This window comes from Scyliorhinus torazame, chromosome 1 (genome assembly GCF_047496885.1).
Source record: "Scyliorhinus torazame isolate Kashiwa2021f chromosome 1, sScyTor2.1, whole genome shotgun sequence".
In the NCBI taxonomy this organism is placed as follows: Eukaryota; Metazoa; Chordata; class Chondrichthyes; order Carcharhiniformes; family Scyliorhinidae; genus Scyliorhinus; species Scyliorhinus torazame.
In genome coordinates, this window is record NC_092707.1 from 244026346 (window position 1) to 244053549 (window position 27204).

General features: G+C 49.9%; 1 protein-coding gene across 3 annotated transcripts in view; it reads left to right on the forward strand.

Annotated features, from left to right (window-relative positions):
* The window catches only part of LOC140420007 (ribosome-binding protein 1-like), a 195039-nt gene that overhangs the window by 136596 nt on the left and 31239 nt on the right, over positions 1-27204 (forward strand). For all 3 annotated transcript variants that reach the window (XM_072504044.1, XM_072504038.1, XM_072504042.1), the window contains 6 exons: positions 4744-4836; positions 6069-6143; positions 12980-13069; positions 13184-13276; positions 25808-25879; positions 26457-26552. In XM_072504044.1, the coding sequence (XP_072360145.1) occupies positions 4744-4836; positions 6069-6143; positions 12980-13069; positions 13184-13276; positions 25808-25879; positions 26457-26552 (519 nt within the window). The remainder of the gene's footprint in view (positions 1-4743; positions 4837-6068; positions 6144-12979; positions 13070-13183; positions 13277-25807; positions 25880-26456; positions 26553-27204) is intronic.

A 27204-nucleotide genomic window follows, 5' to 3' on the forward strand; every position in this document is an offset into this window, starting at 1 on the left:
CCTCCTCAATCTCCTCCCCGAGCTCTTCTTCCCATTTTCCCTTCAGTTCGTCCACCAGCTCCTCCCCCTCTTCTCTCATCTCCCGGTATATCTCGGACACTTTGCCCTCCCCGACCCACACCCCTGAAAGCACCCTGTCCTGGATTCCTTGTGTCGGGAGCAGCGGAAATTCTCTCACCAGTTGTCTCGTGAACGCTCTCACCTGCATATACCTAAAGATATTTCCCAGGGGCTGGGGGTTTATTGTTGACCAGAGGTTAACTGAACTAGCTATATAAATATTGTGTGCACGAGAGCAGGTCAGAGACTGGTAATTCAGTGACACTGTCACTTTCTGATAATTGAGTGTAGACTGGGGTGGTAGTTGGCCAGATTGGATTTGTCCTGGTTCCTGTGGACAGGACATTACTGGGTAATTCTCCATATTATTGGCTATATGTTGTTGTAGCAATAGTGGAACAACTTGTTCTGGAGCACAACAGCTGGAGTATTACAACTACAGCTAGGATGTGGTCATAGCCAATACCTTTTGCAGTATTTCTTGCCTCCAGCCATTTTTTAATATCACATGGAGGGAATCAAATTGGCTGAAGACTGGCCCCTGCGATGCTGGGGACCTCAAAAAGAATCCAAGATGGATCATTCACTCGATACTTCCGGCTGAAATGGTTGTAACTGCTTCAGCCTTGTCTTTTGCACTGGCGTGTTGGGCTCCCTCATCATTGAGGATGGAAATGTTTGTGGAGCCCCCTCCTCTGGCTAGTTCAATTGTCCATCATCATCCATAACTGGGTGTGCCAGAATGTAGAGTTTGGATCTGACCTTTTAGTTATGGGATTGCGTAGCTCTAACTACAGCATGCCACTTTGCTGTCCAGCATGTATGTAGTCCTTTTATTGTAGTATCACCAGGTTGGGCATCTTATTTCTAGGCATGTCTGGTGCTGCTCCTGACTCCCAAAACATGTCAAACATTTACAAGATATAAGTCAGGAATGTGACCGAGTACTTCCAACTTGCTTGGATGAGGGAAGTTCCAACATTGTAGAAGCTCAACAGCATCCAGGACAAAGCGGCCCCCTTGATTAGCACCTTGTCCACCGCCTTCAACATTCACCCCTTTCACCACTGGTTCACCGTGACACCAGTTTGTAGCCTCTTACAAGGACACTGCAGCAACAGGCTGAGATCCTGAAGCATCACTTTCCAAACTCCTGGCCCCTACCACCTGGACGAACAGGGAAGCAAATACAGGGTAGCATCACCAACTGCAAGTTCCCTCCAAGTCACATACCATCTTGACTTGGAGACATAGAGCCAAACATTCATTGTCACTGGGTCAAAATCCTCAAATTCCTTTCCTATTAGCGCTGGAGGTGTACCTACACCATATGGACTGCAACGGTTCAAGGAGGAAGCTTACACCTACCTTCGCAAGAACAATGAAGGATGGGCAATAATGCTTGCCAGTGATGCCCACAACCACTGAATGAATTTTAGAAAAATAGTTTGGTCATTTGTCCGAATATCTCCTGTTTTGGTTTAATGTCTATTTTTGGTCATGCATTCGTGAAGAGTTTGTGATTATTTTTCTCGATTAAAATACAGTTTAAGTGGAAGTTATCATTGTTTCTGTCTCGCCATTCTTTTTTTTCTTCATGTTTTTATTCTCCATTTTCATATTTTCCTTCAAAGTTTACACCCCACCAATAGGCAACAAACGGTAACAAATACAAAGTCAATACCCTTAACATCGACAAAGATCCCATCCTCCCACCACCCCACCCAACTGTCAATCTGCCAACTGCCTCAAATAAAACAAACCCTCCCACGGTGGGAGAAAAAAAAAAGCGAAAAAGAAAAAGGAGTCCGGAATCGCCCATGACCACCATTAACCGATAGAGTCCGTCCGTCCGTCCTTCCCACCAACCCCCCCCCCCATGACAACACTCAATACCATCAAACCTCCAAAAGAGTACCGTAAATGACACCCAAGAGTTGTAAACCCCCCCTCCCCAACTCCTCCCCCTCCACTTCCTCTTGTAAAACTCCTCTCCCCAACCTCAGTTCCTTCCCCCCAACTTCCACCCAGGCTAGACCACTCGGACCCTGTTCTGCCGGGGTCCGAAGGCCGCAGCCCCTCCCCCCACCTCACTCCCGTTCACTGGCCGGCTTAAACTGGCCAGCGTGGAGGTCCCCGCCCAAGTCCAGGAAAAACCCAGAAGTCCCCTTTTAGCACACAAACCCCGCATATCCACCTATACCCCAAAGAGCCCTCATTCCGACTGAAAGTCCCACTTCTTCCCTTGTCCAAATATACACAACGTTGGCTCCTATAGCCCATACACCAGCCGCAGTGAAACAAAGAAGAAAAAAATACAGTCATGAGGCTACATTGGTACATGACCATTTCTCAGTTCTGCCACAGTCCTTCTGCCTTCGCAAACTCCTCCGCTGCTTCTGCCGTCCCGAAATAAAAGTCCTTGAACTTGTAGGTCACCCTCAGCTTCGCTGGATATACAATGCCTCACTGCACCCTGCTAACGTACAGTGCCCTCTTCACCCGGTTGAAGGCAGCTCGCCAGCTCCACCGTAAAGTCCTGGTATATGCGTATACCAGCTCCAGCCCACTGCACCACCCGCTTCTGCTTAGCCCAGCACAGGACCTTCTCCTTTACACTGTACCTACGGAAGCACAGAGCCACTACTCTTGGTGGCTCACTCGCCTTTGGTACAGGCCTCCACGACCGATATGTCCGATCCAGCTCATATCGGGAGGGATCCTCCCCCTCCCCCAATAGTTTTGCCAACATCGCGGCAAAATACTCAGTCAGCCTCGGTCCTTCAACTCCTTCAGGCAGCCCCACAATCCTCAAATTCTGTCGCCTGGATCTGTTTTCCAGGTCTTCCATTTTGCCTCACAGATCCTTGTTGATCTCCATCACCTTCCGCATCTCCTTCCCATCGAGGTAAGTTGACCACAGTGCTGCAGTAATGTCTCTTCCACTTCCTTCAGCGCCTCACCTTGCTCCCGCACCTCCGCCACTGCGCTCAATACCGCCGCCCTCACCGGGGCAATCGCCTCCTCCACCAGCACTTTCAAAATCACCCCATCTCCTTCCTCATTGCCTCCATATGTTTCGTAAACTGCCTTTCGAATTCCACGGCCATCACCTTAGTTATTTCTTCAGCCGTAAGCAATGCGGCCTCCCCAGCGCTCCAGCCGCCATTTTCTTTACTGACCCCGCGGTGACCTTTTCATTCCCCGACGGACTTTCAGCTGCTTTTTTCACGGCCGTTTTTTTGCAGGTCTTCGACATTCTTCTCCTCTGTGCTGTCTCCCAACTTTCACTGCCTTCGCTGGCCCCGACAATGCCGTTCCCGAACGGGAGCCCTCTAACGCACAGCTGCATCCCGCCCGCCATCACCAGAAGTCCCCCTGTCTTGCCATTCTTATCCAGATAATTACAACAACATCTTTTATTCATGTAACGCCTTTAACATAATGAAACACATCAAGACTCCTCACAGAAGCATTATAAAACGCTGAACCATATAAGGAGCTATTAAGCCAGATGACCAAATGGGTAGGTTTAGGTCAGTGTCAGGAGAGTGAGGGGGAGAAGCTTAGGGAAGGTATTCCAGACCTTGGGCCCTAAGCAACTGAAGGCACAGCCATCAATGCTGAGTGATTACAACTGGGGATGTACATTGGGCTAGAATTTGAGGAGCGCAGCTATCTGTGAAGGGTTGTGGGGCTGGAGGAGATTACAGAGCTAGAGAGAGGCAAGGCCAGAGAGAGATTTGAAAATAAGGAAGAGAATTTTAAAATCAAGACGTTGCTGGATTGGGAGCTAATGCAGGTCAATGAGCACAGGGGTGATATGGAAACAGGACTTGGTGTAAGTTCAGATGGGCAGCAGTTTTCAATGACCTCAGAGGGTGCATGTGGGAAACAAGCCTGGAGAGCATTGGAACAGTCTGATTGGAGGTAAGTACGACATGAATGAGGGTTGAGCAGCACATGAGCTGGGGGCAGTGGAAATAGGTGATCTTAGTAATTTACTGTCAGATATGAGGTTGGAAGCTTATCCCGAGGTCAAATCTCAGACTGTTGCCAGAGAGTGAGATGGAGTCGGTAGCTAGCGGACAGAATTTGGAGGGGGGGGGGGGGGACTGAAAACATTGGCATCAGGCTTCCCAATATTTATTAAAACATTTCTGCTTGTCCAGTACTGAGTTTCAGATAAGCAGTCTGATCATTTAGCATCAGTGGAGTGGTGAGAGCTGAGTGTCATCAGCCTATACATGCAAAAACAAACTAGTTGTGCTTCTGTTTGTGATGGACATGGATTCCTGTCACCAAGAGAGTGCCATTAATGCAAGTTTGGCTTTTAGCTTCATCCCAGAGACAGACTTGATAACTTTTCAATGTCAGCAATCCGGATTTAATGATAGGTTGGGTGCTCATTGATCAAAAGTCTTCAACAAATTGATGGAGCAGAAAGGAGAATGGGTTCATGATGATCTTGAATCATATACTGCTAACTCCTGCCAACAATCTTAATTGTTTTTCAATGGCTTCTCCTTGCTGCGATTACTGTCATGTTGGAAATAGAATGATTGGACTGTGTTTGGTTACAACTCATGCAGAACTGCTCACAGATTCCCCCTGCCCTCCTCTTCCCGGCCAGAGACCTTCATCCTCGCTTGATAAATGAATCGATTTGTGTATTTTCTTTAGGAAGAGGCAGAGCACCAATTGAGATTGGTCCACACACAAACCAAAGAAATGCTGCAGGGTCTCTTTCCAGAGGTGGCTGTGTCCTCACAACAGGTAGGAGATGATCGCTTGCCACCCGTGAGTGAATTTATAAATTTGAGCTGGATAGCATGATGAGCAAATGCTGCATTTTTAACAGAAAAGATGTAATTTGCGAATTAAAATTGTAATGTCAGCAATGATACTGTGTATTTTTGTGAGCTGACTTCATAAAGCTCTGCATGAAGGAGCTCGCCTCACACCACCTTGCATGAGGGTAAGTTATTGCAGGTTATGAGGGGCTCCAGGTCCAGTCAGTGCTCAGTAGGCTGGTCAGGGCCACAAAACACTTTGAGAAGCAAATATCTGCACTTGATTGCTGTCCAGCGACCCCTGCTGGAACATACATGTATGCGCAGTAATCCAGTGAGTCCAGTCCGGCTCAGCTGTTGGAACTGTCTGAACTTGGTAAGAAGAATGTCCCCATGGGTGAGGTTTCAGAGGCCCGCTAGCAGTCATGGAAAAAGGGCTCAACCAGAGGCCTGCTGGTAGCCACTCAGCGGTGCCTCAATTGAAATCCTAGCAAGAGTCACGCAGTCACCCCCAGTAACAGTCATGACCTTAAAGATGAGTGAAGAGGAAACATTTGCAAGCCTACGAGGATAGAGCAGGGGGGGTGCGCCACTTCCGCAATGCTCTGCCCCCTCCAAAGCGGAGTACTCTGTGAGTACGGCGCGTATCCACGGCCTCAGGCCATTGCTGAGGCCCGTCCCCCGATGATCCGCTCCCGATCGGCCGCGTTCCCGACGCATGGGTCACGTGTGGTCTCACCGGTCGGGAACTCGGCCGATCGGGGGCAGAGCATCGGGAGTCGGGCCTCGGGCAATGGCCTTGGAGGGGGCGGAGCATCGCGGAAGCGGCGCCGCCCCCGATTCTGTCAGGAATTTGGATTCTCCGGCCCGCAGGTAGGGGAGGGACATCATTCGGGGTTGGGGGCACTGTGGTGGGGAGGTCCGGGGCGCATGAGCCGGTCGAAAGGGGGAACTATTTGGCCACTGACCCGGCAATTCTCTGCTCTCCTGCTGGCCCCCAGCAAAACAGTGAATTGCTGGCCGTTTTGCGCCAGTTTTCCTGCCGTTTCCCACGCCAGCGTGGGGACATCGTCTCCAAATCGGAGAATCCAGCCCCTGGTATAGGAAGGATGGACCAAATGGCCTCATCCTCATATGATTATATGATTCTAAAGTAAAGTAGTTGCTGTTTAGTGTAACCCAATTCTGTACTGATGAGCAAATCTTCTGTTTCAGCTTGATAGCGATTGGTTGCAAGAGTTCAAGCAGAACGCCTTGGAGTTCCTGAACCAACAGAGCAAAGATCCCTCAGTGAGTACTGGCGCAGAACAAAACATATGGCTTTGTGCAGACAAGGTGCATGCAGCCTGTTTTTTTATTTAAGATTTATCCTCTCTGGTCCTTATCGCTCTGGTTACGGGATATAAGCAATAACTCAGTCCTTCACATGAGTGCTGGTTCTTCATGGGCAGTTAGCATTACCAGACTATTGGACCAGATCAGACATCACAGTTGAACCCGAGTCCTGTCCTTGCCTGATGTATACAGATGCTTTATGCTGGTTAATGATCAGGAGCAGGTGATTTCCCTGGACTCGCACGTGATCCATTCTCCCTTGGCTCACACATTCCACACCTGGACTGTTTGTTTCCATTTTCCCGTCACAAGAGAGCTCAAACTTTCTGAAAAGTAGATGAAGCACAAAAGGATTGTAGAAAATGCACACAACTTTAAGATGGACTTGGATTATAAACAGTTTCTGCAGGTGAAGCAGATAACAATCAGCCAACCTCAGGAAGGACAATATAGAGGCATAAAGAAGAATGGGAATATGTTTTTCTCTCTATAACTCTTCACCTACCATATATAGAATTGTTATACCACTTTAAATAGTCTGGTTTTTGTAATTAAAATGATTTCTCAGTTGACTATAATTTTTGTACTACATATATAAAGCAAACATTTATCTTACTCGAAAATGTATTGCTCAGTGCAAGAATTCCATCCCATAAAAATGTTTAAGTCAATCTGATCTCCTAGATTAAAGAGGCCTTGGCTGTAAAGGAAAAGAAACTGCAATCATTGTATATCATGTATTATATTAATCTTTGCTAATATCTACCTATTGAAAATAAAGTAACTTGCATTTCTGTAGTGCATTTTCACAGCAAAGCTTTTCAACAAATGTAGTGCATTTTGAAGTGCACTCACTGTTTTCATGTAGGAGACGTAACAACCAGTTTGCGCAGGGCAAGGTCCCCCAAAGAGAAATTGTTTGTGCTTTAGGTTGAGGGAGAAATATTGACAAGGGCACTTGGAGGGTGGGTTTCCTTGCTAATCATCAAATATTGCCATGCGTGCTTTTAGTTCACCTGAGAGGGCAGATAAAATAAATAAATAATCTTTATTGTCACAAGTAGGCTTTCATTAACATTGCAATGAAGTTACTGTGAAAAGCCCCGAGTCGCCACATTCCAGCACCTGTTCGGGTACACGGAAGGAGAATTCAGAATTCTCAGCTGGTACACGAATTGACCCCGTGCTGCTGGCCTTGTTCTGCATCACAAACCAGCTGTCCAGCCCACTGAGCTAAACCATCATTGGTTTAAAGTTTCATTCAAAAGACAGTACCTATTGTTAGAAAAACAAAGGTAGTTTTAAGGGATTTATATTTGTATTGATAAACATTAGAAATAAGGTATAGTTTTAGGTGGGTTTAAATTAATGTTTCTGTGCCTGGAAGGGACCTATATCTAGATTCATGCTGGACAAAGGTGTTCGTATATGAAATGAAATGAAATGAAAATCGCTTATTGTCACAAGTAGGCTTCAAATGAAGTTACTGTGGAAAGCCCCTAGTCGCCACATTCCGGTGCCTATTCGGGGAGGCTGGTACGGGAGTTGAACCGTGCTGCTGGCCTGCCTTGGTCTGCTTTCAAAGCCAGCTAGTTAGCCCAGTGTGCTAAACCAGCCCCTGGCTGGTTTTGGGGATGGTTTTGATTCCAACTGAGATAGAGGGAGCTACAGCATGAAGGGGGCCTTGTAAATGAAAAACTTTCCTTTGTTCTTTAGTTTTAGCTGGAAGCCACAGCAGTTGGTGATAGACAGCACAAAAGGGAACATCTCCCTCAGCTTTGCCAGAAGAAAAAAAATCACACAATGGAGTCATGGTTAAGAAAGACAGTGCTAGAAATCTAAAGGGCACCTACTTTTCATTTTAAATTTAGAGTACCCAATTATTTTTTTCCAAGTAAGGAGCACAGCAGACTGGCTCTGCACTCTACCCTGGAACACCTAGATAACAAAGACACCTATGTCAGACTCCTATTAATTGACTACAGCTCAGCCTTCAACACCATCATTCCTACGAAACTCATCTCCAAACTGCGTGGTCTTTGCCTCGGCTCCTCCCTCTGCGACTGGATCCTGAACTTTCTAACCCACAGACCACATTCAGTAAAGATAGGCAACAACACCTCCTCCACGATCATCCTCAGCACCGGTGCCCCACAAGGCTGTGTCCTCAGCCCCCTACTATACTCTTTTTTTAATTTCAAAATTTTATTCAAAAGCAAAGTTCAGAATTAACAATCGATATTTCTCCCCCCCCCCCCCCCCATTCTCTAATATCCCCCTCTGCACTCCACAGATAACCTCCTCCACCGAGACACCCTCCTCAGAATAACAGAATTACTGCACATTCAGAAACCACCCCCCCCCCCCGAATTAACACAGACACTTACTCCACTCCTCCCTCATTCCCCCCAGTAACGTCGTGGCCCTCCAAACACATCCCCTTCCTCATGAATTTGTACTGTGGATTTCCGAGTTGGGGAGCAGAAGCCAGACCGGAAACAGCACTCACCGCAGAATTGGGAAAGATTTTTCACAGAGCAGAGAGAAAGTGAAAGAAGACTCGGGTGGACAGTGGGCATGGGCAGTACCAGTGGGACCCGGGCACAGAGCAGAGGGAGAGAGGGTTCCGGTGGTCGGTTAGAGGGCAGTGCCAGTGGGACTCGGGCACAGAGCAGAGGGAGAGAGAGGGTTCCGGTGGACGGCCAGAGGGCAGTGCCAGTGGGGAGTGGGTCCGGGAGGGGGGGTGTTGTAGGGGGTGCCGGGTCCTGCAGGGGAGCGGCGCGGGGAGGGGCGTCTGTAGTGGGGAATCCAGCGGGTGCCAGATCCCGGAGGGAAACCGTAGAGTGCCTGCCGTCGGGGTACTCAACGTAGGCGTAACTGGGGTTGGCGTGGAGTAATCGGACCTTTTCGACCAGGGGGTCCGTTTTATGGATCGTCGTGTGCCTCCGGAGAAGAACAGGTCCCGGAGCCGTCAGCCAAGGTGGAAGCGAGACCCCGGAGGTAGACTTCCTGGGGAAGACAAACAATCGGTTGTGAGGGGCCTCATTCGTGGCCATGCAGAGGAGCGACCTAATGGAGTGTAGGGCATCGGGCAGGACCTCCTGCCAGCGGGTAGTTGGGAGACTTCTTGACCGTAGGGCCAGAAGGACAGCCTTCCACACGGTCGCATTCTCCCTCTCCACTTGTCCGTTTTCCCGTGGGTTATAACTGGTCGTTCTGCTCGAGGCGATGCCTTTGCTGAGCAGATACTGACGCAGTTCATCGCTCATGAATGATGTACCCCGGTCGCTGTGGATATAAGTGGGGAAACCAAACAGAGTGAAGATGCTGTGCAGTGCCTTAATCATGGTGGCTGAGGTCAGGTCGGGGCAGGGGATGGCGAAAGGGAAGCGGGAGAACTCATCGATAACGGTGAGGAAATAGGCATTACGATTGGTGGACGGGAGGGGCCCCTTGAAGTCCACGCTCAGTCGCTCAAAGGGCTCCGAGGCCTTCACGAGCCGAACCTTGTCTGGCCGGTAGAAGTGCGGTTTGCACTCCGCACAGACTTGGCAGGCCCTGATCATGGCCTTGACCTCCTTGGTTGAGTAAGGTAGGTTGCGGGACTTGATAAAATGGACGAGCCGGGTAACCCCCGGGTGGCAGAGGTCATTGTGGATGGCTTGCAGGCGGTTGTCCTGCGCGTTGGCGCTTGTGCCGCGGGACAGGGCATCTGGGGGCTCGTTGAGCTCCCCTGGACGATACTTGATATCGTACGTGTAGGTGAAGAGTTCGATCCTCCACCTCAAAATTTTATTGTTTTTTATTTTGCCCCGTTGTGCGTTATCGAACATGAAGGCGACCGACCGTTGGTCGGTGACGAGGGTGAACCTCCTACCGGCTAGGTAGTGCCTCTAGTGCCGCACAGCCTCCACAATGGCTTGTGCCTCCTTATTGACAACAGAGTGTCGAACCTAGGAGGCGGTGAGGTTCCGGGAGAAGAACGCTACTGGTCTGCCTCCTTGATTGAGGGTAGTAGCCAGGGCGATGTCTGATGCATCGCTCTCTACCTGGAAGGGGATAGTTTTGTCCACCGCGCGATTAGCGGCCTTGATGATATCGGCCTTGATGCGGTTGAAGGCCAATCGAGCCTCAGCTGAGAGGGGAAAAGTGGTGGTCTTTATGAGTGGGTGGGCTTTGTCCGCATACTTGGGGACCCACTGGGCGTAGTAGGAGAAGAGCCCCAAGCACTGTTTGAGGGCCTTGAGGCTGCGGGGGAGGGGGAGTTCCTTAAGGGGGCGCATGCGGTCAGGGTCGGGACCTAGGACCCCGTTTTCCACGACATAGCCGAGGATGGCTAGCCGGGTTGTGTGGAAAACGCATTTTTTCTCATTATAAGTCAGGTTAAGGGCTCGGGGGGTCTGGAGGAACTTTGAGGTTAGCGTCATGGTCCTGCTGGTCATGGCCGCAGATGGTGACATTGTCCAAGTACGGGTATGTAGCCCGCAAACCGTACTGGTCCACCATTTGATCCATCGCCCTTTGAAAGACGGAGACCCCATTTGTGTCGCCGAAGGGGACCCTGAGGAAGTGGAAGAGCCGGCCGGCTGCTTCGAAGGCAGTATAGGGGCGGTCTTTTGGTCGGATGGGGAGCTGGTGGTAGGCGGATTTGAGGTTGACCGTGGAAAAGACTCTGTATTGGGCGATCCGATTTACCATTTCCGCGATGCGAGGAATCGGTTTATGGTCTGGCTATAATCCACGACCATCCGTTTCTTATCTCCTGACCGGACTACCACCACTTGTGCTCTCCAAGGGCTGTTGCTAGCCTCGATGACCCCCACTCCCAGTAAACGCTGGACCTCTGACTTGATAAAAGTCATATCTTGGGCACTGTACTCCCGGCTCCTCGTGACGACGGGCTTACAGTCGGGAGTGAGGTTTGCGAATAGCGAGGGGGGTGCGACTTTCAGTGTCGCAAGGCAGCACACCGTGAGGGGGGCAAGGGTCCGCCGAACATCAGTGTCAGGCTTCGGTGGCTGCACTGGAAATCCAGTCCGAGCAGCAGGGGGGCACAGAGGTTGGGAAGGAAATAAAATTTGAAACGGGTGTACTTGGCGCCCTGGATCGAGAGATCCGCGATACAGTACCCCTTGATTTGTACCGAGTGGGACCCGGATGCGAGGGCTATGGTTTGGGACGCGGGATGGGTGCGCAGGGAGCAGCGCCTTACCGTTTCAGGATTGATAAAGCTCTCCGTGCTCCTGGAGTCGAAGAAGCGTGCAGTGGCGTGCCCATTGACCTGGACCTGCATCATAGAGTTCTGCAGGTGTTTTGGCCGAGTTTGGTCAAAGGTGATCGCTCCCACTCGCGGGTAGTCGGAGTCCTCAGCCGAGTCGGACTCGTAAAATGACTGCCGCCGTCGGTTGCGTGGGTCGGGTCGAGAAGATGGCTGCTGACAAGATGGCCGCTCCCATGATTCACACGAGGCTGGTGACGCGTCAGAAGGGGGCGTGTCGGGTTGGTGCGCAGCTGCATTGCGAGGCCTGCGGGCCTGAGAGCCTGATTTTCGGGCCGGCTATTCTTTGTTCTTCTGGCCCCTGGGTCTGGCCAGGCAGACCCTCGCAAAATGCCCCTTCTTCCCGCAGTCACTGCAGATCGCGGAGCGGGCTGGGCAGCGTGGGCGTGGGTGCTGGCCCTGCCCGCAGAGGTAGCACGTTGTGCCCCCATGATGAGCGGTCGCCGCGTGGCGTAGGCCTGTAATATTGCTGAGCCTAAGGAAGTCCGGGGGGGGCTCGCAGAGTCCGCGGGGTACGTACCCAAGTTATGTCGGGCCACCTCCAGCGAGGAGGCGAGCGTTAGCGTGTCCTGGAGGTCTTTTGCCCCGTTTTCGAGCAGCTGCTGCCGGATGTAGGACGAGCAGATGCCGGACACGAAAGCGTCTCTGATGTGCAGGTTCATATGGACTTCACCTGTCACATCCTGGTGGTCACAGTCCCTGGCAAACACAGTGAGGTTTTAGATGAATTTGTCTAGCGATTCCCCCGAGCGCTGCCGGCAGGTAGAGAGCAGATGCCTGGCATGCACCTCGTTGATAGGCTTGACGAACTGCTTGCGGAGTAGCTCGACCGCCTCTTCGTAAGTCGTCGCCTTTTCGAGCGTGGCGGAGATTCTGTGACTCACCTGGGTGTGGAGTAGACGCAGCTTGCGCGGCCCCAGGATGGGAGTCTCTGAGGAGTCCAGGTACGCCTCGAAGCATCGGAGCCAGTGTTAAAAAATTTCCTTTGCCTCCGGTGTCCGTGCTTCCAGGTTGAGTTTCTCTGGTTTTAGGCCTGCGTCCATCCTGATGTAATTTAGTTTATTAAATTGTGGTACCCTCAATAACGACGCTTAGAGTGTAAACGGTAAAGAAGGCTTCAATAAACTAAGAACTAGATTGGTGCTGAGACGTGTGCTAACAGCTACGCCGCCCACAAGGCGGCCCCTTATATACGGCTCCCAGATGGGCGGAGGCGGAGTTCCCCAGGGTTCCAAGCCCGGTCTTAAAGGGGACATCATCTTAACATGATGACAAGAGTACAGTGTTACAGTAACCGTTCATCACAAATTGATTATCCGATACCTTGTCGCTGTTTGTGGGAGCTTGCTGTGTAAACATTGGCTGCCGATTTTCTACCCGCAACTAAGTCTGCACATCAAAAGCACACACTAACTGTGTTTGGATATTCCAAGGTCATTAAATGTACATCTTTCTTTCTGTTGCCTAAAAAAATGTTGATGGTCATTATTTCTTCCTCTTCAAACTCTTTCAGGACCTGGCACTTAAATTAAAGGAAGCCGAAGAAGCCCAAAGCACTTTACAAGTAGATTGTGAGCAATACAGAACGGTTCTCGCCGAGACAGTGAGTACATTCAAACTCTCTTTCCTTCACATGTCAGCAACAGATTCCAGAGTTGGCCACAGTGCAGGAGCTGAATATTTCATGCGTGTTTTCTTTCCCTGCTCAATTTCACAGGAGGGAATGCTAAGAGACCTTCAGAAAAGCGTGGAAGAGGAGGAGCATGTATGGAAAGGGAAGTTAGCGGAGTCCGATGCACAGGTTCTGAAGGTGAGGCCATGTTTCCGAAGTGTCAGATTTTCCCATTCCATGCTTGTGTGAAATGAAAGGGTTTTGGAACATTATTCTCATTAAACAGTCCTGCAGATGTTGGTCTTGCATGCTGGTTTGCTATCTTCATGTTTAATGGCTTTCTCTCCCCTCCCTCTCTGCCCTTCCCACACTTTCCTTCCCCCCTTCACTCCTTCTCCCCCTCAATCCTCCCACTCACTCCTTCTCCCCCTCATCCTCCCCGTCACTCCTCCCCCTCTCTCCCTCTGCCCCTCACTCCTTCTCCTCACTCCTTCCCCTCACTCCTTCCCCTCACTCCTTCTCCCCCTCACTCCTCCCCTCACTCCTCCCCTCACTCCTCCCCCTCACTCACACTCCCCCTCACTCCTTCTCCCCCTCACTCCTTCTGCTCCTCGCTCCCTCTCCCCTCACTCCTCCCCCTCACTCCTTCTCCCCTCCCTCGTTCTCCCCCTCACTCCTTTTCCCCATCACTCCCTCTCCCACTCACTCCTTCTCCTCGCTCCTTGTCCTTGCTGTGTTCTGTGTTAAGGTCGTTGCGATCATGTACACAGAATATCTAGTTATTTAACTAGAAAGACGATTTATTAATAAACACGTGGAATAAACTAACAGATTACTATATAGACAATGGCTACTAAGTGAATTCATTGTCCTGGAGCTACACTATCTGTGACTGTTCTCTTTTTTTTTTTAGAAAATATTTTATTGAAGCGTTTGTAATTTTCACAATTTTACATGTTGACATTTCTAAAACAACCGCGCAGGTTGACGCAAAAAATACCCTCTAAAATAACAACCAACAATAAACCACATACTCCACTTCTCCCGCCCTATCCCCAATTACCCGTATACTGAGTCCCCTGTCCTTATTTAATATTACCATGCCTCCTGTTTTCCGCCCCCTCCCTTCCGCTTTTTCCCTTTCCCCCCTTACTGCTGATGTTCAGTTTTTGTTAAAGAAATCGATGAACGGCTGCCAACTCCGGGCGAATCCCTGTATGAATCTTCTCAGAGCGAACTTGATTTTCTCCAGACTGAGAAACTCTACTATATCGCTGACCCACACTCCTGATTTCGGGGGCTCCGAGTCCCTCCATCTCAGCAAGATCCGTCTCCGGGCCACCAGGGAGGAGTTGGCCAGGATATCGGCCTCCTTTTTCCCTGGATCCTCCGACACCCCAAATATTGCCAATTCTGGACTCGGAGTTACCCTACCTTTTAGGACTTCCGACATAACATCTGCAAATCCCTGCCAGAATTCCCTCAGTTTCGGGCATGCCCAAAACATATGAACATGGTTGGCCGGGCTACCCCCACACCGCCCACATCTGTCCTCCACCTCCTCGAAGAACCTACTCATCCGAGCTACCGTCATGTGGGCCCTGTGGACTACCTTGAACTGAATCAAGCTAAGACCAGCACAGGACGAGGATCCATTTGCCCTTTTCAAGGCTTTTTCCCACAGTTCAGTGACCCACATCCTCGGGTTCTAAAAGAGAGAGCTGCGGAGACAGTGGGTGCTCTGGCTTTGATTTTCCAAATTCCCTAGATTCTGAATGGTTCCAGCACATAGGAAGTTTACAACTGTAACACCGCTATTCAAAGAAGGAAGGACAGAGGGAGCAGGGAACTACAGGCCAGTTTGTCAGTTGTCAGGAACACACTAGAATATTTCATTACGAATGCACTTAGAAAATCATAGTGTGGTCAGACAAAATAAACATGGTTTTACAAAGGGGAAATTGTGTTTGAGAGGTTTACTTGAATTGTTTTGAGGATGTAACTAGTCGGGCATTTAAACAGGAATCAGTAGGTGTAATATATTTAGATTTCCAAAAGGCATCCGATAAGGTGCCATATGAAAGATGAATATGCAAGACAGGGGTTCATGAAGTTGGGGTAGTATATTAGCATGGATGGAGGATTTCTTAACAGGCAGGAAGCAAGAGTTGGGATAAATGGGGAATGTTAAAGTTAGCAAGCTGTGCCTAGTGGGGTGCTGCAAAGATGACTTCTGGGGCCTCAACTATTTACAATCTTTATTAATGACTTCAGCAAAGAAATCAAGAGTATTGTATCCAAATTTGCTGACTATGCAAAGTTATGTGGGAATTTAAGTTGTGAGGGGACACCGAGGTTGCAAAGAGATATGGGCAGGTTAAGTGAGTGGGCAACAAGAGGCTGGATTCTCCCAAAATGGGGCTATGTCCCCTCGCTGGCGTAAAAACACTAATGTTGCACTCAGGAGTTTCCTAAAAAAAATAGACCAATTGATTCACCTTCAGGGGGCTGGCAGGGACCCGGAGTAATTCATGCAGCGTCAGTTGCGGATATGGGCCCCCGCACTTCCGGTTTTGAGTCCGCGCATGCGCACGGCGGATTTGGACCACAAAGGCAGCTCTGAAATGTAGGCCCCTCCCCCAATCGGCTGCACGCCCTTGCATCAGACCGGCCCAATTTGTGCCCTGGCCACCCATAAGGCCCCCCACCCGCTGCCCGATCCCCTCAGACAATGGCCTGAGGCCGTTGATACGGCGCTTGGCGTGCTCGCAGAGATCCACTGGGCGCCGCCTGCAAAATTTCTAACAGAGACTGCTTCATCTGATACAAATAGTCTGGATGATCTTCGTCTAACTGGGAAATGCCCTTGCTGCTCCTGGCTGTGACATACTTTCCCAACAATATCGAGGGACTAAGACTAAGGCGGGTTTGAAGCCTTTGGCCCATTAGCAATTCAGCTGGTCTATGCCGGCCGCAGCACGCGGAGTGGTCCTATAACGGAACAAGAACCTGACCAGTCTCATGTCTATTGACTCTGACGTCTGTTTTTTCAGCTCTCGTTTGAACATTTGTACCACTCTTTCTGCCCTCCTGTTGGAAACCATGTGATACGGGGTCATACTGACCCCGTTATTCTTCAGGAACCCTGAGAATTCTTCACTTGTGAAATGCGTTCCATTGTCGGTAACTAACACACCTGTGATACCATGAAAGACAGGCACAATTTCTCAATGGTCGTCCTCAAGGTAGTTGATGACGTTCTATTGACTTCCAACTACTTAGAGTGGGCATTTATCAGAAGGAAAAATAATCAAGCCTTGAAAGGGGTGAAAGATCCGGCATGTACCACACCCTGGTTGCCCCGGCCATTCCCATGGGTGAAGGGGCACGGCTGGTGGAAGTTTTTATTGTTCTTGGCATATGCTGCACTGCCGGGCTAACCTCTCTATCTCTGCATCTAAACCCGGCCACCATACGTAGCAATGGGTGACCATTTCCATTTTTGACACTCCCGGGTGCCCGTTGTGCAGATCCCTCAGAATCAGGTCTTGGTCGTTTCCCGGGAAAACAACATGCATCCTCCACAAAAGTATGCCATCTTCCACATTAAACCCGGAGATTTTCGTTGAAAATACCCGCAGTTTGTTTGGCTGTCTTGTATGCTGACCCCCAGACAGGACTATGTGTCGCACTTTTGAAAGGACCGGGTCGGTCTGTGCCCACTCATGGATTTGGGACGTTGTAACCAGCAACAAATCCATAAGGTTGAGTGTGGCCACCACCTCATCAGTCCTGGAAGGAGAAGGGGGGCGCGTAGGCAGAGGCAGTCGGCTTAACGCATCCCCATTAGCGATCTGGGTACCCAGACGATGCGTACTCCTAGGCGGCCGGCAGGAGGGCAAAACTCTCTATCCTGGCGGGGGCAATCTTCTTGAAAAAGACCCAACAGCAGTTTGTGGTCCGTGATGATCGTGAATCGCTGACCGTACACATTATGGTGGAATTTCTTCATGACGAAGACAACTGCCACAGGCTCCTACTCAATTTGCACATAATTGCGCTCGGCCACGGTCAATGTCCAGGAGGCGAAAGTGATCGGCCTCTCTCTGCCAGCTTCCATGTGGTGTGATTAAATGGCGGCAATACTGTATGGTGACACGTCATACGTGACTTTTAGTTGTTTGGCGGGATTATAGTGTATTAACAAGTCTGAAGGAGTTAATTTTTAAAAAACTTCATAAAAGACCACCACTCTGTGGTGTTTTCAGGCGTAGCAGCTTGCTGAATTGCCTGTACTTTTTCTGCAGCCGTTTGCAGCTCTCCCTCGCGTGGAATACACATATTTCTCTCCACAGGCGAACGCCCAATCTGAGAAATGACGGAGAACCTCATCCAAATTCCTTAAATGCTCCTGCTCAGTTTTTCCTGTGACTGATCGTTCAGATACACTGCCATTCATGGCAATCTCTCAGCATGTTTTCCATTACCCTTTGGAATATGGCACAGGCCGCGACACTGCAAAGGGTGGTCTGCTGTGCTCATGTAGGTCTCTATGGGTGTTTATCGTGACATATTTGCGGGAGGCGGGGTCCAATTCTAACTGCAAGTAAGCATGGCTCATGACGGTCCACTGGCCAATTTTGTGTAAAGATCGTTGATGTGGGGCATCGGGTAACGGTCTAACCGGGAGGCCCTGTTGACCTTAAATTTCCAGTCCCCACACGTTCTGACTGTCTTATCCGGTTTGAGTGCTGCGACCACCGGTGCCACCCAATCAGTAAAGCATGCTGGTCTAATGAAGGCAGAGGGTAGCAATGGAGGGATGCTTTTCTAATTGGAGGGCTGTGACCAGTGGTGTTCCACAGGGATCAGTGCTGGGACCTTTGCTCTTTGTAGTATATATAAATGATTTGGAGGAAAATGTAACTGGTCTGATTAGTAAGTTTGCAGACGACACAAAGGTTGGTGGAATTGCGGATAGCGATGAGGACTGTCTGAGGATACAGCAGGATTTAGATTGTCTGGAGACTTGGGCGGAGAGATGGCAGATGGAGTTTAACCTGGACAAATGTGAGGTAATGCATTTTGGAAGGGCTAATGCAGGTAGGGAATATACAGTGAATGGTAGAACCCTCAAGAGTATTGAAAGTCAAAGAGATCTAGGAGTACAGGTCCACAGATCACTGAAAGGGGCTACACAGGTGGAGAAGGTAGTCAAGAAGGCATACGGCATGCTTGCCTTCATTGGCCGGGGCATTGAGTATAAGAATTGGCAAGTCATGTTGCAGCTGTATAGAACCTTAGTTAGGCCACACTTGGAGTATAGTGTTCAATTCTGGTCGCCACACTACCAGAAGGATGTGGAGGCTTTAGAGAGGGTGCAGAAGAGATTTACCAGAATGTTGCCTGGTATGGAGGGCATAAGCTATGAGGAGCGATTGAATAAACTCGGTTTGTTCTCACTGGAACGAAGGAGGTTGAGGGGCGACCTGATAGAGGTATACAAAATTATGAGGGGCATAGACAGAGTGGATAGTCAGAGGCTTTTCCCCAGGGTAGAGGGGTCAATTACTAGGGGGCATAGGTTTAAGGTGAGAGGGGCAAAGTTTAGAGTAGATGTACGAGGCAAGTTTTTTACGCAGAGGGTAGTGGGTGCCTGGAACTCACTACCGGAGGAGGTAGTGGAGGCAGGGACGATAGGGACATTTAAGGGGCATCTTGACAAATATATGAATAGGATGGGAATAGAAGGATACGGACCCAGGAAGTGTAGAAGATTGTAGTTTAGTCGGGCAGTATGGTCGGCACGGGCTTGGAGGGCCGAAGGGCCTGTTCCTGTGCTGTACATTTCTTTGTTCTTTGTTCTTTGTTTGTTGATTGCAAATCCTTCAAGCCAGTTGAGCTAGGCCTCAACTGCTGCTAACAAAGCGTAAGGGACCGGGTGAGCCCTGAAGTTCCTTGGTTAAGCGTCCGAGTCGATCTGAATTCCTGCCATGGCTCCTTTTATTTCCCCCAGTCCTGGTTGAAAAACCTCAGGGAATTTTCCAAGCACTTTGTACAAATCCCATTTGGAAAATGTGCATCCAGTCCAGGTATAGGCATTTTAGCCAATTGCGGCCTAGCAGGCTGGGGACATGGCCCTTGACTATGATCTACGAAATCGCACCGACTGCTGCCCAACAACCACCGGGGTCATTGTGGTTCCAGCAACGGCTAACGGTTCGTCGGTGTATGGCGCTAATCATGCCTCAATGTCCCGCAGATCTAACTGCTGTACCCGCGTCTTTAGTCTGTCGAATGTCAGCTTCCCAATAACTGAAACTGTAGCTCTGGTTTCCATGTCTAATGGATTCCTATTAACTTGCACATTTACATTTATCTGAATAAAGGTCACTTGGGGTGCTTTAATACAATTCAGTTGCATGTATTCTTTCTCTGGCTGGTTCAGGTGGAAGGTGCGAGTCCTCGGTTGCCGCCTACCACTGGTGCGGCACCGAGGTTGCTGGCTGACTTGTGCCTTTGTGCCTTGCACTCCCTGTGGGTCCTGTGTGCACATGCACCGCAACGCCTGGGCTCTTCCTCTGCAGACTCTGGGGAGGCATCCTGCTGGGATACTTCGGCCCTTGACCAATGGACCTGGCCCCTACAGTACTCGGTCCAGGGTGGGGTTTCCGTCTTGGGGTGGGGGGGGGGCGGGGTTGCTCACTGTGAGGGGGCGCCACCTAGGGTGTTTACCTCCATCCCCTGGATCTCCCAGTAGTTTCACGGGAAAGTTTTGTAAGGGCCACGAAGAATCCAGCACGAGTTTTAAGGATACAAAGTAATAACATTTATTTACTATAACATAACAGTAGCAGTAACTTCCCTTGCTACATACTCCTTCCTGCTGGTTCCTGAACTGGCCAGCTTTATTTATACTAGGAGTTTACTAGTGGTTTCTCCGCCCCCCTCATTGGGGAAGCTCATACTCCCACAGGATTGTGGGATAGTCATTAGTCCCCAGCCAATGGTAAGTAGGCAGGTTATAACATCCCTTCCCGCCAAAGTCCAAGGAATCCACCAAAGACCCTGGCGAAGGGGAGCGTCGGACTCGTTTGGCACCAGGCCGGACGCCATTTGCACGCGGCGCTGGATCAGGCGGCGTGTAACGAGACGGAGACCGGCGCTTCCGTGATGAACGGCGCGGTTGTACATCCACGGCCCGTGGACCCGAGGATTCCCCCTCTGATGCATCCTGTGTCTCCATCTTGGAGTCAGAGTCTGCTGCCTCCGTCATGTCAGTGTCTCTATCTCCATTCGGTCCCGTAACGACCTGCGCAGGCTTCGAGTGAGGCACCAGTGGAAGATTGTGAGGACTACCTTCCCTTGTCTCTGGTCTCTGCAGCTATTGAAATGAGCTCCGGGGGCGGGGAATATTTTGAGGGGATGGTCTTCTGGACCGAACGTGGTCTACATGTTTTCGCTGGAGACGACCCTGGGCTTGCACTTGGTAAGATATAGGGCCCGTTTGGCGAAAGATTACACCAGGAACCCATTGGGCACCACCAGCAAAATTCCGAACGAACACTGGGTCACCGGGCGCAAACTGCCGAATCGGCCGAAGCTGAGAAAATCCCTGTCCCTGCCGTTCTTGTGTGCGGTGTACTTTTGCGCCAATGTCCGGGAAAACCATAGTAAGGCGGGTGCGAAGTCTCCGGCCCATTAGGAGTTCTGCGGGAGCTACCCCAGTCACTGCATGGGGGGTGGTCCTGTACGTAAACAAAAAGCGAGCCAGTCTCGTGTCCATTGATCCGGAAGACTGCTTCTTTAGGCCTCTTTTGAATGTCTGCACTGTCTGCCAACCCATTTGAAGCCGGGTGGTAAGGGGCAGTGCGAATATGGCGGATGCCGTTCATCTTCGTGAACCTCGCAAACTCCTCACTCGTGAATGGAGTGCCGTTATCCGTGACCAGCACCTCGGGGAGGCCATGCGTACTAAACTATAAACGCGTCTTTTCAATTGTTGCGCAGGACATTGTTCCCTGCATCTTATGCACCTCTAGCCATTTAGACTGGGCGTCAATTAATGTAAGGAACATGGATCCTTGAAAAGGGCCTGAAAAATCTACATGCAAGCGTGCCCAAGGCCGCCCTGGCCATTCCCAGTGATGTAGGGGCGCAGCCGGCGGAAGCTTCTGATGCTCCTGGCAAATGGAGCAGTTTTGGGCCACCTTCTCAATGTCGGTGTCGAGGCCTGGCCACCAGACATAACTCCGGGCCAACATTTTCATTTTGGTCACGCCTGGATGCCCATTGTGCAAGTCTGATAGTATCAGCTCCTGGCCTTTTTCCGGGACAATCACATGCATCCCCCACAAGAGGATGCCGTCTTCCACGCTGAGTTCTGACAGCTTGGAGGAAAATGCCCGCAACTCGCCTGGGAGCTGTGTATGCTGCCCACCATACAGGACTATGTGCCGAACCTTTGACAGGACTGGCTCCGTCTGGGTCCACTCACGGATCTGTGATGCCGTGACAGGCAAGGTGTCCATAAAATTTAGGGTTACAACCACCTCACCGGTCGTGGGGGTCGGCATGGGGCCGGTCGATAAAGGCAATCGGCTCAGTGCGTCAGCATTTGCTATCTGCGTACCTGGTTTGTGCTCCAGAGAATACTCGTATGCAGCAAGCAACAAAGCCCAGCGCTGGATCCGTGCAGAAGCAATGGGCGGTATTGGCTTATCCTCTCTGAAAAGTCCCAGCAGGGGCTTATGATCAGTCACGATAGTGAAATGGCGGCTGTACACGTACTGGTGGAAGCGTTTCACTGCAAAAATCACTGCCAGGCCCTCCTTCTCGATCTGCGCGTACTTTTTCTCTGCTGCAGTCAATGTGCGGGAGGCGAAAGCTATCGGTCGTTCGGCCCCGTTCTCCATCTTGTGGGACAGGACGGCCCCAATACCATACGGGGATGCATCACATGTGACGAGCAAAGGCTTTCCAGGATCATAGTGGGTTAGTAACCCAGACGACGACAATTGTTGCTTTACCCGCCGGAAAGCGGTTTCTTGCGGCTGACCCCAAACCCAGGTGTGATTTTTCTTTAGCAGAAGGTGCAAAGGGGCCAGCGTAGTTGCCAGATTGGGGAGGAACTTCCCGTAATAGTTTACGAGACCGAGAAAAGAACGAGGATGCGAAGTGTCAGTCGGGGCGGGGGCATGTTGAATTACACGCACCTTCTCTGCGACGGGGTGCAGACCTTCGCGGTCCACCCGATAACCTAGGTAGACTACTTCCTTTGCCTGAAATACGCACTTTGAACGACGTAAACGGACTCCAGCCTCCGAATGGTGTCTAAGGACAGCCTCCAGATTTTCCAAATGTTCCTGCTCCGACGTCCCTGTAATCAAAACGTCATCTAGGTAGACAGCCACATGTGGTAAACCCCTCAAAATGCCCTCCATAACACGTTGAAAAATTGCGCAGGCAGAGGATACTCCAAAGGGCAACCGTGTATATTCATACAGGCCCCGGTGTGTATTAATCATTACATATGGTCGGGAGGCAGGGTCCAGCTCCAACTTCAGGTAGGCGTGACTCATATCTAATTTTGTGAACGAGAGTCCACCTGCAAGTTTCGCGTAGAGATCCTCTATGCGAGGCATTGGATATCGGTCGAGTCGGGAAACCGTATTCACTGTAAGTTTATAGTCGCCACACAAGCAAACTGTGGCATCTGGCTTCATTACAGGTACAATTGGTGCTGCCCAGTCAGCAAAACGGACGGGCCTGATAATACCCAAACTCTCCAAACGAGTGAGCTCCCCTTCTACCTTCTCGAGCAAGGCGCAAGGCACTGGGCACGCCCGGAAATAGCGCGGCGTGGCTCCTTGTTCAACTTGGATACGGGCTACGGCCCCTTTTATTTTCCCCAAACCAGGCTGGAATACATCTGGGTATCGTCCTAGCACCTCAGTCAACCCTTCAGAAACTGTTTGGAGGATGTGCTGCCATTGCAACCGCAAATGGCGCAACCAGTCCCGACCCAACAGGCTGGGCCCATGGCCACGCACCACGATAAGTGGGAAACGCCCCTCCTGGCGTCCATAGACAACAGGGGTCATTGTCGTTCCTGCAATGTCCAATGGTTCCCCCGTGTAGGTGACCAACCTGGCCTGTGAGTCGGTTAATGTAAGGGTCTGTATACCCTGCTTGATGCAGTCGAATGTCCTCTGGGCGATCACGGAGACCGCTGCACCAGTATCCAACTCCATCTCAAGTGGGTGACCATTGACCCGTACTGTCACCTTAATGGGGGCCACACGGGGAGCTGCCACACAATGCAGCTGCAGGCAGTCATTCTCCGTCTCCACGTCCTCAGGAGTAGTCGCCGCAGGTTCATCCACATGGAAGGTACGGCCTCTGGGCTGGTCCCAGTTACGGACCCTGGGCTGGTCCCAGTTTCGGTCAGAACGACTGTGCCTCTGGCGTCCCCAGGACCGCCGTCCGCGACGGGGTCGGCGTCTACAAGTCTGACACGGACATGGCTCCTCATCCATTGGCTCTGGAGAAGGCTCCCTTCAGGGAGGAATGTCCGACGGCCACTGGTGTCGGTCCGGACGTTGCCTCGCCCAAGGTACCGCAGGAGTGCGGGGGGACGTTTTCGGACGGAAGGGGTTGCTCCCCAAGGCATGCACTTCCATTCCCTGTAGCTCCTGTACTCCTCGCTCGGGACAATACTATTTGAATGGCCTGTTGAAAAGTCAATGTTGGCTCCGCTAACAACTTTCTCTGGGTGGCCGCATTGTTAATACCGCAAACCAAACGGTCGTGTAACATTTCTGACAAGGTCTCACCATAGTCACAGTACTCCGCAATCCTGCGTAGCCTCGATAGAAAATCGGCAAGGGATTCTCCAGGGGTCCTCTCAGTGGTATTAAACCGGTAACGCTGGACTATCGTGGACGGGGTTGGGTTAAAATGTTGCCCCACTATATTCACAAGTTCATCAAACGTTTTGGTGTCCAGCGCAGCTGGGTACGTAAGGCTCCTAATCACCCCAAACGTATGCGGGCCGCCGGCGGTGAGCAATATGACCACCTGGCGCTCGTTTTCGGTGATATTGTTTGCCCGGAAATAGTAACACATCCGTTGTGTGTACTGGTTCCAGCTTTCCAGCGCAGCATCAGAAACATCCAAACGTCCGTACAGAGGCATGGTGTAATAGAAAACAACTTCCAACCTGTATCCAACAAAAATCCAGGGAGGTGGCTTCAGCAGTGTAGACAGCTATTCACTTTAACCTTCGTCGCCAGTTTTGTAAGGGCCACGAAGAATCCAGCACGAGTTTTAAGGATACAAAGTAATAACATTTATTTACTCTAACATATATACATAACAGTAGCAGTAACTTCCCTTGCTACATACTCCTTCCTGCTGGTTCCTGAACTGGCCAGCTTTATTTATACTAGGAGTTTACTAGTGGTTTCTCCGCCCCCCTCATTGGGGAAGCTCATACTCCCACAGGATTGTGGGATAGTCATTAGTCCCCAGCCAATGGTAAGTAGGCGGGTTATAACAGAAAGCAAAATTTGCACGGCCTGCTGAAGGCCTATGGCCGGTTAGGCTAGCAACTTCCTTTGTGTAGCCATGTCATTTAGGTTGCAGACCAAATGGTCATGCAGCATATCAGAAAGGGAAGTTCCATATTCAAATATTTGGCAATTTCCGTAGCTTCGTCAAAATACTCTGTTACGGACTCTCCAGGGGTCCTTTCTGCCATATTAAAACGGTACCTCTCTACTATAACGGATGGTTTAGGGTTGAACTGTTGCACCACTAAGGTCACCAATTGCTCAAATGTTTTGGTGTCTGGAACAGCAGTTTATGTGATGCTTTTTATCACTCCGTAAGTATGAGCTCTACAGGCAGTCAGCAATATTATTGTCTGTCATTCAACATCTGTGAAAGTGTTCGCCTGGAAAACGTAACTCATGGGTTCTACATACTGTGTCCAATCCTCTAAGCTTGCGTCGGACACATCAAATCTTCTGTACCGAGGCATATTTGAAAAAAAAAATTCCCCAATCTTAGTCCAGTGATGAAAGGGAGGTGATGGTTAGTAGTGTCGACAGTAATCCAGTTTTATATTCGTCAGCAGTTTTGTAGGCCACAAAAGAGTCTGAACTGAGATGTTCAAAAGAAACTTTGTTCATTGCAAAGTAATTAAATTTACAATACACATCAGATCCCAGTCAGGTTTGCTCCGTCAGTTCCATACCTGGTCAACTTTATACCGATCTCAATCATGAATGTCCTCGGGCTCCCCTCACTCCCTCTCAGCGGGGGAGCTCATATTCAACAAGACTCACGGCGATAATGATTGCTCAAACCCCGTAGCCACGTGCGGGTTATAACAGAAAAGGTCATCTAGCATTTAAGCAATTAGCATCTCCACTTTTTATGTAATTAAACTGCTCTAGTCTGCTGTAAGTGATGTAGGATTGCAGTTTGTTTAAATAATGTGAAATGTACATTGCCTTGTTTGATTTCTTCACTGGCAGTCTACAATGTGTAACAGAACACCATCATCGCGCTCCATCAGTATACTGACCTCCTGTCTAGTGGGTGGATTGTGCTAGCACTGATGAGTCTGCTATAATTGGTGGGGAATATACTAGGTTGCAGCCTTTTTGAGAACTAGTAGATCTACGACATGGTGGCAGCTGATTGGCATTTCTGTTTTTCCAGGCGCAAACACAAGTAAAAACGTTAGAGGATACGCTGGAGCAAATGAAGCTAGAATCCCAAGACATGGAACAGGTATTTTGTTTCCCATTTACTCTGTGGGAATGGTAGGAGGCCATTCATACCCTTGGGCTTACTCAGCCTCCGTTGAATCATGCCTATTCTGTACTTCTGCTCTTGTTCACCCATCTCGGCCCCATATCCCTTGACAACCTCTCCAAACAAAAGTCGATCCAGCTCAGTCTGTCTTGATTTCTCCAATTATCCTCCAGCATCCACTGCCTTTTGAAGGAGAGAATTACAGATTTCCATTGCTACCTGTTTGAAAAAATGCTTCCTGATTTATTTCTTGAGTGGCCTAGCTATAATTTAAGATTATGTCCTTTTGTGCTTGATTCCTTCGCCAGTTCTCTGTATTTACCCAGTCAACGACCCCTCTAACCTTGAAGATCTTGACTCCTCGCCTAGGAACTGGTCCAGGTCATATGCAAGGGTTGGCTCCAGGTGTAAGGACCCATTGAATTGTGGGGCCTCATGGCCAGGATTGACCCCACCCTTTCCTGATGGTCACATGACCCCCATCATTATTTGACAACCGGGAGTGTCATGGTGGGTAATTCTGAAATCATTTGAATCTCTGTTTTCACCCCAGATGAAGGAGCTGGTTGTTGGATTGGAGGCACAGCTACAACAACAATTAGAATCAGCACACACACAGTGTCAGAAATACTCAGTGGAAGTAAAAGAGGTGAGTGCAGTTACAGATTTTCCTCTAGTTCTAGTGAATTTGTGGACATATTTACATACAGCGCGTTAACATATTTGATAGACGTAACTCATAAGGATAACTATTGGTGTGATGTTCCCTTAACCGTACCGGGGGAAACTCAGCCTGTACCTCTGATCTACTTAATAAAATTATTGGGCACTTGGATGGGGAGAAATTTCTTCACTCAGGGTTGTGACTCTTTGGAATTGTTTACCACAGAGGATTGTGGATGCTCCATTGTTGAGTATATGCAGATCTGAGATGGATAGAGCTTTGATCTCAGGGAATTACGGGAGTGGGTGAGAAAGTGAGGTTGAGGCAGATCAGCCATGATCATATTGAATAGCGGAGAAGTTTCAAGGCGTCTTATGTAGTCAGTCCCTGCTGATACTTCCTATCTTCTAATGTACTCTGGGAATGCTCGATTTGCACCTGATTGACATAAATAGTCACTTGCTTCCAGTGCTCTAGTCTGGAAAAAAACATGAGGCATGATTCTCCGGTCTCCGACGGCGAAATCGCATTTGGCCATCAATCCCCGTTTGTGCCGAAATCGGGGGTGTCGCCGCTTTTGCGATGGTCCGCCACCTCAAAAATGGCATACTCTGTGAGTAGACCGCACGCCTTTGAG